Raw genomic sequence first — 10512 nt, 5'->3', positions numbered from 1 at the left:
TAACATGACATATTGGATTTTCTAAACACAATTATATAATTTTAAATTCAAAATATAGATATAATAAAACATAAAAATATATATTTTTTTAATTTTGCACGATTCCAATATAATTTTTATTGCATATTTGTTGAACTCAAATCGTTAATTAATAGAATTACCAACAAATCCTTATTTTTATAAGATTCACAATAAAACCTATATTTAAAGGTTTGTTTGGTAGGCAATCTATATATACAGAGTTGTGTTTATTTTTCAAATTTGCGTTTGGTAGCAGATTCAGGAATTAAATTCTAATTCAAACAATTTTTCAAAATGTGTTTGAAAATATATCTATAATCTATAAAACTTATTATAGTTACATACTAAATACTAAGTTAATTATAATAATTACTAAATAATTTATGAACTTGTTTTTATAAAAAGATGGTATGATTATATTATTTTGTAATATCATAAAATATATAATATATTACATATTTTAATCTAACAAAAATAATTAAATTTATATCATGAAATGCTATTTTGTTGTTGTTTCTATCATTTTAAATATAATTATGCATTTTGAATTTTTGAATTCAAAATCTGGATACTAAAAGCATACAAAAATTGTTTTCAGAATTTGCACTGGCCACATAATTTCGAAAACATAATCTAGATTGTTGAATTAAGTGAATCTGAAAACTTAAAACAAAATTTGAGTTGCCTACCGAACAACTAACTTTCCCAATTCTTTTCATGTCACCGTCTTTGTAAATTGTTGGTACAACAAGTGACAGCTTTTAGGTTGTCCATTGATATTTAAATTCCCTCACTTTTTCTCTAATCACTTTTGCCAATTACATCAACATATTCCTGTAAAATCACATGCTAAATTTGTTTATTTAACTCAATTCCTTATCACAATCTTATCTTCTTCCACCATCATTCCAATGGAGACTTCAAAGAATCATAAAAATGAACACTTTATCAAGAAATCCCACTTTCCCATTAAGAAAAATTGAGGCAAAACACTGAAAACAGGCTCCAAAAGGCATAAAAATGTTGACGAAATGTAAATCTAACTCATACCCATGTTGAAATCTGGAGAAAACTGTATAAAAGGCATAAACTTTGATCAATCAACCCCAGCAAGTGCTTTGACATTAATGAACTTAATCAAGTACTTGCAAGAAAGTGCCAAAATTTTCACCAAATACCTTGCGAATTGGGTAGTTGAGAGGGGTAGGGAGCGCCCTTATAGGACCCATTTTTGCGTCTTCGGGATACTCAGTTAGAGACCCATACGTAAGACTTTCCACCTTTTCTTGCGCCCGCCTACGACATTGTCTTCCCTTTTCTCTCTCTCTTGGGATCGGTATTACTTGATTTCGATCCAGCCCAGTTGATTTCTTCTCCATTTTTTCCCCTTCCTGCCTCAGTTTCTTGAGTTGATTGATCTCTCTTTGCTTGTGGGGGTTTAACATCCATCACATCCATGGGTACTCTTCGAATCAAATCGATCTTCGTTCCTACTGTTTCTCTTTATCTGGGTTTTTTTTTTTTTTTTGGTAGTTTTGCATGTTTGGGGCTGCTTTTAGGGGTTTCATTTTTTATTGCTGATGATGGATTTTTTTGGGTTCTTTACAGCGACGGAAAACCCTTTCAATAGCATCTTGAAGACCCTTGAGAATCCTGAAGGGGGTGTGTTTGGAAAGTACTATAGCTTGCCTGCTCTGAACGATCCTAGAATCGGTGAGTGGTCTTGCTTTATTTGACTGTTTGTTTGATTCCTGTGAAATTAAAGCCAAGGGAGAAGAAAACTTTTACTGTTTTTGTTCTTGTGGCTTTTCCCTTTCGAATCACTGAAGTGGGAGCTTTTCTTTCCACAAGCCCCTTTTTATGGATTCGTTGAAAGCTTTATTAGATTCTTTCTGCTTCTGGATAAAAAATATGGGTGGTTTTTAGTGGTGTGAGTTGAAATTACTTAAACGTTATAATGGGTTGGATATTGATTGTTGGGTGGATGTTTCTTTGGCAGAAAGGCTTCCATACTCCATTCGGATACTTCTCGAATCTGCCATTCGAAACTGCGATGAGTTCGCAGTTAAGGCTAAGGATGTCGAGAAGATTATTGATTGGGAGAATACCTCTCCCAAACTGGTTGAAATTCCTTTCAAACCTGCTAGAGTGCTGCTTCAGGTCAGCATTTTGTTTCTGAAAGTTGGTTATGGATTTGTGTTTTCATTTTGATGTGTGAAAATGGTGTACATTTAGGATTTTACTGGCGTGCCTGCTGTTGTTGATCTTGCTTGCATGCGAGATGCAATGAACAGGCTTGGTGGTGATTCCAACAAGATCAATCCATTGGTGAGCACTGAACTACATAACTTCTTGTGCTTTATTTTTGTCAATCATTTCATAATTCCATCTAACACACGAACAGTTGAACAATGAATGATGCCATATGAATACGATGAATACAGGTTCCAGTAGATCTTGTCATTGACCACTCAGTTCAGGTCGATGTGGCAAAAACAGAAAATGCAGTACAGGCAAATATGGAACTTGAATTTAAACGAAATAGAGAAAGATTTGGCTTTCTGAAATGGGGATCAAGTGCTTTCCATAACATGCTTGTTGTACCTCCAGGATCTGGTATAGTTCACCAGGTATACTTATCCGTGTCTTACAACAATGAGCTGATCATCCTGTTGTCTTAATAGAATGGTACTCTTTTTGCCTTTTACTTGTCAAATAATATTCTATCATTTTTCAGGTTAATCTGGAATACCTTGGCCGAGTGGTATTCAACACAAATGGCTTGCTTTACCCTGATAGTGTTGTGGGAACTGATTCACACACAACGATGATTGACGGATTGGGCGTTGCTGGTTGGGGTGTTGGTGGGATAGAAGCAGAAGCTGCAATGCTTGGACAGGTAGAGAGATGCTGTGGAATTTGTATTTGCTTTAGGGGACTTAGGATTGAGTTTTTTCCAGTAAATCAAATACTATTTGCCAACTTATTTTATATTGGTTGACTTTCCATTTCCTGTATGGAATAATCATTATTTTTTGGTATTATATTTTTGTTATCTTGCTGGAAAATGGTTGACATTGTTCTTTCCTTTTTCTTTAATTTTAGCCCATGAGCATGGTCTTGCCTGGCGTTGTTGGTTTTAAATTAATTGGAAAGCTGAGAAATGGTGTAACAGCTACAGACTTGGTTTTGACTGTGACTCAAATGCTCAGGAAGCATGGTGTTGTTGGCAAATTTGTGGAGTTTTATGGTAAGCAGAATCGAACTTCTCAAGCATATAACTGATATAGGAAATGTGAAATATGCGATCCAAGCACCAGATAATAGTGATTATAAGAGATAAATGGGATTATGGTCCTTGTTTTCTGAAATTCCTTTTCCATCAGTCCTCTTGTGTGTCAAACTATTGAAGAAGGAAGTAGACATTTGAGGACCATACATGGACTTCTTTTTTAAAATTAGGACAATACAAAAGGAAATGATGTGGCAATAACGTTGTTGTTATGTGAGATGGAGACCAAGAAATGTCAAAACCATAGTATATATTATTGTATAATATACATAAGATCCATTTTTCCTAACAATCTAAAAATACTTATGCCACCCATTTCCTTATAATGACATTTAATGTCTATGCAGGGGAAGGTATGGGTGAACTATCTTTGGCCGACCGTGCCACAATTGCCAACATGTCCCCTGAATACGGTGCAACAATGGGGTTCTTTCCTGTGGATCATGTCACCCTGCAGTATCTAAAACTGACCGGAAGAAAAGATGAAACGGTTAGTAATTGCTCATACTAGCGTTCAGCTAGTGTAATTCATGTTTGCTTTTATTCAAGTGCTAACTTGAGAATCACCATTCAGATTTCTATGATTGAGTCCTACCTGCGGGCGAACAAGATGTTTGTAGACTACAGTGAGGTAAATCTAAAATATCCTCTTTCCTTACTTCATTGTCATTCTTTCACTACACCTGCACTCATTTCTCTCTATCTCACTTAATCACACAATATTTTGAACCTTCCATGTCTGAGTTAGATTTTACTGAATGCAGCCTCAAGTTGAAAGAGTGTACTCCTCTCATATAGAACTGAATCTTTCCGATGTCGAACCATGCATATCAGGTCCAAAAAGGTAACTTAGTGATGCTAGAAGTACCTCTGTAAAATTTAATATTAACCTAGCATTATTTAACTTTACATTCTTCTTCTTGATTTTCCAGACCACATGATCGAGTTCCCTTAAAAGAAATGAAAGCCGATTGGCATGCATGCCTTGACAACAGAGTTGGATTCAAGGTGAGGGACATTTATACCTCAGCACATTAATTTTATATTGAATTAGAAATACTATTGATGTTACTTAGGAAGAACTAAGAAGCATAATTATCGTGGATAAAAGAGCAACATTCTTGGTAGAGAGTGAAAGCATCTATTTTTCCCCCCCCCCCCCCCCCCCCCCTCCCCCATAAAGTGTAAGCTTTATAGGATTGAGCATGGCCAAAAAAAAATAGTGTTCCAAAAGTTATCTTGATTTTTTTTTTATTTTTTTATTTAATAGTGCACATTTCTAAATCTGTTACCTCTATTTTCACCATTCTTATTGTTCTTAAATAATGTTATAGGGTTTTGCCATACCAAAGGAAGCTCAAGTGAAGGTTGTAGAGTTCAGTTTTCATGGATCCCCAGCCCAGCTTAGGCATGGGGATGTTGTAATTGCAGCTATCACTAGCTGCACAAATACCTCAAACCCAAGCGTTATGCTTGGAGCTGCTTTGGTGGCTAAGAAAGCTTGTGAGCTTGGGCTAGAGGTTAGATGTCTGTCTCATGTTGAACTCATAGTAATCAATTCCAGTGTGCTCTATCAGTTTTGATTCAATTGTGACTTTGTAATGCAGGTTAAGCCCTGGATTAAGACAAGTCTTGCTCCAGGCTCCGGGGTGGTGACGAAATATTTGGCGAAGAGGTATTTTTGTGACAGTACAATATTTGATCCTTTTTTTTTTTTCAAAAGAGAGAATAATCATCTACAATTTGCATGTTTACATCTGCAGTGGTTTGCAAAAGTATCTTAATCAGCTAGGATTCCATATTGTTGGGTATGGATGTACTACATGCATTGGCAATTCAGGAGATATTGATGAGTCCGTTGCGTCAGCAATTACTGAAAATGGTAACTCTTTGCATTAGATGGAATTTTGGATACTGTTTTAAAATATTCTAATAACTCGATTGTTAATAATATTGGAACGTCCAGACATAGTTGCTGCGGCCGTATTGTCTGGAAATAGAAATTTTGAGGGTCGTGTACACCCTTTGACGAGGGCTAACTACCTTGCTTCTCCTCCTCTTGTTGTTGCCTATGCTCTTGCTGGCACTGTAAGTACCTTCTAGTTATATCTCTCTCTCTTTTGAATTGGAAAAGGTGAATGCTTGTGAATGCCAGATTTCATAAGCCCTCAAGCACCTGTCGTCTCCTTGGTAGTCAGCTCCATATCTTAAAAATGAAAGTACCCATGAAAACCACATCAAATTATTTTGATATCTTGAAGATAACTTGTCAAATGTATAATTTGGAGGGTAATTTGCAGGTGGATATCGACTTCGAAAGTGAGCCTATTGGGGTGGGAAAAGATGGAAAGAAAGTATTCTTTGGGGACATTTGGCCAACTAGCGAAGAAGTTGCAGAAGTAAGCTATACTTTGAAGTGCCTTGTAGACGTTTGAGCTTTTCTATTGTTGTGTTTGGCACTTATTCATTTCTCAATCAGGTTGTACACTCAAATGTGTTGCCTGACATGTTTCGGGCCACGTACCAAGCAATCACTGAAGGAAATGCAACTTGGAATCTTTTATCCGTTCCTGAAGGAACACTCTACTCCTGGGACCCAACGTCGACGTACATTCACGAGCCTCCATATTTCAAAGATATGAGCATGTCTCCTCCAGGGCCTCATGGTGTCAAAAACGCATACTGCTTGCTCAATTTTGGTGATAGTATTACAACGGATCACATCTCACCTGCTGGTAGCATCCATAAAGACAGTCCTGCTGCTAAGTACCTTCTCGAACGTGGGGTTGATAGAAGAGATTTCAACTCTTATGGCAGTCGCCGTGGTAATGACGAGATTATGGCGCGTGGCACTTTTGCCAACATTCGCATAGTCAATAAACTATTGAAGGGGGAAGTTGGACCCAAGACAATTCACATCCCCAGTGGGGAGAAACTTTCTGTATTTGATGCTGCAATGGTTATTTCTCTCATCTTTTTTTCTCTTTACCATATTGATCATCTTCAATACGATTTTTTATCCTTTCAAGATTCTCCATTCTTGTCCTTAGATTGTGTATCTGTTAACAGAGGTACAAGAGCGACGGGCACGATACAATCATTCTGGCTGGTGCCGAGTATGGAAGCGGAAGTTCACGTGATTGGGCTGCCAAGGGGCCAATGCTTCTGGTATTATTTTACTTTTCTGATTTATATTAATAACTCAATTCTACAACTACTATGGGCTTTAGACTCCCCCCGATGATCATTTAATGCTCTTTGAAACTTCTCCCAGGGTGTCAAAGCAGTTATAGCAAAGAGCTTTGAGCGTATACACCGCAGCAACTTGGTCGGTATGGGTATTATTCCTCTATGTTTCAAGGCTGGGGAGGATGCAGAATCTCTCGGGTTGACCGGGCACGAGCGTTACACCATCGATCTTCCAAGCAATGTGGGTGAAATCAGACCTGGTCAGGATGTGACTGTGGTGACAGAAACTGGAAAGTCATTCAGTTGTGTTCTAAGATTCGACACGGAGGTACTTCCCTAACCATACTCTACATGTCTTGATTCCAAACAACGACGACTACAAAGAACCAGATCACAGTTTCCGTTTTCTCAATCTAAAGTTTGCTGTGTTTTTAATGTGCAGGTGGAACTGGCATACTTTGATCATGGTGGAATTTTGCAGTATGTGATCAGGAACTTGATCCACTCAAAGCACTAAATGGGTTCAGGTTGGAGCACTGAATTTCTGAATAAAATGGGGAAGAAGTTAACAAAGTTGTGTTTATTTAAGAGAATTGTTTGGGATTATCATGTTTTGTTTCAATAATTTGATCGATTTTGTTGAAGGGAGAAATAATAAAATTTGTTGGCTATAGGTACAAGAAGAGTGTTTTCCATATCATTGCTCCTGAAGGAAGTATTTAATTTCACACTCCTTTCAAATTCTTACCATTCAAAAAACATCATTTGCAAAGGTTATGATTTGATGCTTTAAGTTGGAAAATTTCTAATGCTTACCTACTCACTTATGTGCAATTAATGGTAATACCAAACTACTAGAAGTATGGGAAAATTTCCCCACTTTGAATTTGAGTTTTGATCCAAAACAAATGATGTACTTAATACCATTGTTTAGTTTACTATTGTGATTAATCTTCTCCTCTTTCACTATTTCAAATATTTGACTGTTTCATATTTTAAGTTTGAAAATTCATTTTTCTAAGGTGGACTTAATACCCTTTTTTTTTTTAAAAAAAAAATACTCATTTTGAATTTTAATGTCTATTATTAATTTGAAATAATTATGAAATGAAATTTAAAAATTAATTTAGTAGTGATGAAAAATAATGAGGCTTAATGATTTATAATTTTTATGATGAAACTTAGTGAATATAATTTTTTTTTAAATTAATTAGTAGATAACATCGAAACTTAAAAGCAAATATTTATTGAAGATTAAAAGTGTAGATATTGAAATCTAGGAACTAACTTTAAGTAGAATTTAATTGTAACATTTTGAAGCCTAACTCTTAAACTAAAATAAACTCAAATGTAAGGACTAAATAGAAATTAGACCCAAAATTTAAAGATAAAAAAAGTGTATTTTTTTTTACACAGTTTTTGCAGTCATAACACAATGCAAAAGAATTTATAGATATAACAAAATTTAGATTGTTTTCGAAATTCATTAGTGATAGATCATATCACTGATATATCAAGCGGCAATTACACAGACCAATGAGCAAGCGACTGCTAAGGGTCACAAGTCCGCTTGAAAATATTGATAAACCAGACTAAAACATTTGGTTTAGTTTGAATTATAATGAACAACCATATCGAACCAAACAAATTTGATTCAATTTCTCAGGTTCCTTACAATCTCTAGTTCGATCATCTATTCTGCAATTATTGATTTCAAAAGAACTATTCTTGGTTTATTTATTATTTTTTAAAATCGTAGACCTTAGATACAACCTTACTTGAACTGAATATGAATTTGTGTCCTTGAGTTGTAAGAAAAAATCATAGACATTAGATAATTTCATATACTATTAGATCCATAAATTAAATAATTTACTTGTTAGATACAAGATTAAAGATTAAAAAACGCATGACGCATTTTAAAAGTTTAACCATCTATTCATCTTTATCTTAAAAAAAAACATAAATTTAACGACTAAATTTGTAATTTAAACTAAAATAAAAACATATCAAATATTACAAGGTATCTTGTCGATTCCATTGGATTGAATAGTGTTTCCACGAGGTTTTCAAAGAAATATATTTCGTGGAATTTGAACTTTTGTATTTATATTTATTTCAGTTTAGCAAGTACAATCTCTAACACAATAATTCTTTGATGCGTTCAAAATAAACTTTAAAATTTAAACAAGTTGATCTTTTTGGATGATTGACCTTTGGGCTTGTTGACCTTCTTAGATGATCGACTTTTGGGCTTGTTGATCTTTTTGGATGATTAGCCTTTGGGCTTGTTGATCTTCTTGGATGATCGGTGATAACTTGTAGAAATACAAGTTATTGTCTCTTAAAAGTTGGAACAATTAAGATTTTTAATGATAAAAACACATTTATCTTAAGGAAAAACACAGAATTCTTCAAACACATCACTAACTCTTGCAAAAACATACTTCTTGGTAAAACTGCTTCACCAACACATCTTATTATAGGATTTCAAGAAAATTCACTAAGTGTTGCAGGTCAAGCTAACGCAAGGGCATGCGTCCAAAGTTGACTAATGCAAAAAAGATACATTGGTCGCACTGTTCCTGTCAAATCACCACTTGTAAGTATGGACAACTGACTGTTGGCGTCTGAAAAACATTTGAACTGGCAGGCGGCTGATCAGGGCATGGAAATTAATGTTGTCTTATCACAAGTTGCTGATAAAAATGCCTATAAATAAGAAGACTTGCAGCCAAAAAAAAGGGACACCATTCTTAGAAAAACCATAGAACTTAGATCATAGCAACTCTACTGTTGCAAGAAAGAGATAGGAGGAAAAGAACCATTGTCATTGTTGATCAAGGAGAGTTGTTGAAAACCAAGCTTGAGAGAGAATTCTTCATCATTTCTTCACCGAGTTGGTTGCACACGCATTTGAATCAAGCCAAAGAGGACAAGAGATTGAACTCTGAGGCTTGACTCCTTCCCTTTCTTTCATTTATTTCCGTTTTCCATTCCATGTGATTAAGTGTGATTGTTGTAAAGACAGTTTCAATCTTCAAAATTCAATCTTACATTTGATCCATCCACTTTTGTCTCTTTGTTTAAATTCCATTGTATGTGATTTACATATTTCTGACTTATTGCATGCTTAATTTCCAATCTTTAATCATCTTGATCACTTGGTTGAAGTTATAAATTAGTTAAACTATTCAAGAGAATATGATAACTGGAGAACGCATTGAGTCAAAATGCATAGTATATTTAGAGATAAAAATACTTGTACTTTACTACTTTTTGTGACCAACTCATACACCCTAAAGATAGGAACATATGTGACATTCACATTGAAAAATGTTGAATAGCATGATCAAAGGAACAAAAACCTAACACATCTACATACATTTGGTTTGTAAACAAGTATTCCTGTCATCTTCATTTCACCCTTACACCTTCACACACGTGTTCATCTTACTTGGAATCAACGCATATCCCAAGCATCTAGCACCATTCATTCATAACTTCCTCTGTTTCACTTAAACTCTTATGTCCTCTTGTATACGTGCATTGAGAATAGTGCAGATAAACCTCTGTTTCACTTAAATTGAAACATCGCAAGGTCTGCGTTAGTTTATCATAAAATCCCTATGTTCGACCCTAGACTTACCAGGAACCTGAGTTAGATTTATACTTGGATCTGATTTAGGAAAAACTTGTACGCATTATAGAAAGTATAACGTATCGCCTAATCTTCTCACCTAGAGAAGTGATTCACCATTCATCTTCATATATTTCAACCTCGCTTTTCACCCTTACATGCATGCACTTTTAGACACAAATCACGAAGCACGAACAATCGGCCTTTTGGACTTGATAATCTTCTTGGATGATCAGCCTTTGGACTTGTTGATCTTCTTGGATGATCGACATTTAAACTTGTTGATCTTCTTGGATGATCTGCCTTTGTGCTTGTTGGTCTTCTTGGATGATCCCTTTGGGCTTATTGATCTTCTTGGATGTTTGACCTT

At 35.2% G+C, this 10512-nt stretch overlaps 1 protein-coding gene across 1 annotated transcript; it reads left to right on the top strand.

Annotated features, from left to right (window-relative positions):
• Nucleotides 1–992: 992 nt before the first annotated feature.
• Nucleotides 993–7056, top strand: LOC120073411 (aconitase 1). The gene is made up of 20 exons (XM_039026261.2): nt 993–1481; nt 1630–1734; nt 2021–2181; nt 2257–2349; nt 2466–2651; nt 2759–2920; nt 3127–3271; nt 3661–3803; nt 3888–3944; nt 4078–4157; nt 4246–4321; nt 4648–4833; nt 4921–4988; nt 5077–5195; nt 5280–5401; nt 5614–5712; nt 5793–6272; nt 6383–6481; nt 6588–6830; nt 6945–7056. Exons 1-20 carry the CDS (start codon nt 1478–1480, stop codon nt 7017–7019), a joined length of 2703 nt encoding a protein of 900 aa, XP_038882189.1. The 5' UTR covers nt 993–1477; the 3' UTR covers nt 7020–7056.
• The last annotated feature ends 3456 nt before the right edge of the window (nt 7057–10512 follow it).

The sequence above is a fragment of the Benincasa hispida genome, chromosome 3 (genome assembly GCF_027475165.1).
Source record: "Benincasa hispida cultivar pf3 chromosome 3, pf3_genome.v1.1, whole genome shotgun sequence".
Taxonomy (NCBI): Eukaryota; Viridiplantae; Streptophyta; class Magnoliopsida; order Cucurbitales; family Cucurbitaceae; genus Benincasa; species Benincasa hispida.
The sequence above is the reverse complement of the archived record's forward strand: the minus strand, read 5'-3'. Positions and strand labels throughout refer to the sequence as shown.

Bases quoted from the DNA above. Each gene is read 5' to 3' on its own strand.
- LOC120073411 (XM_039026261.2), top strand. The intron at 2,921-3,126 runs GTAGAGAGATGC...CTTTAATTTTAG, and splicing joins AAGCTGCAATGCTTGGACAG to CCCATGAGCATGGTCTTGCC. The intron at 5,196-5,279 runs GTAACTCTTTGC...TGGAACGTCCAG, and splicing joins GTCAGCAATTACTGAAAATG to ACATAGTTGCTGCGGCCGTA.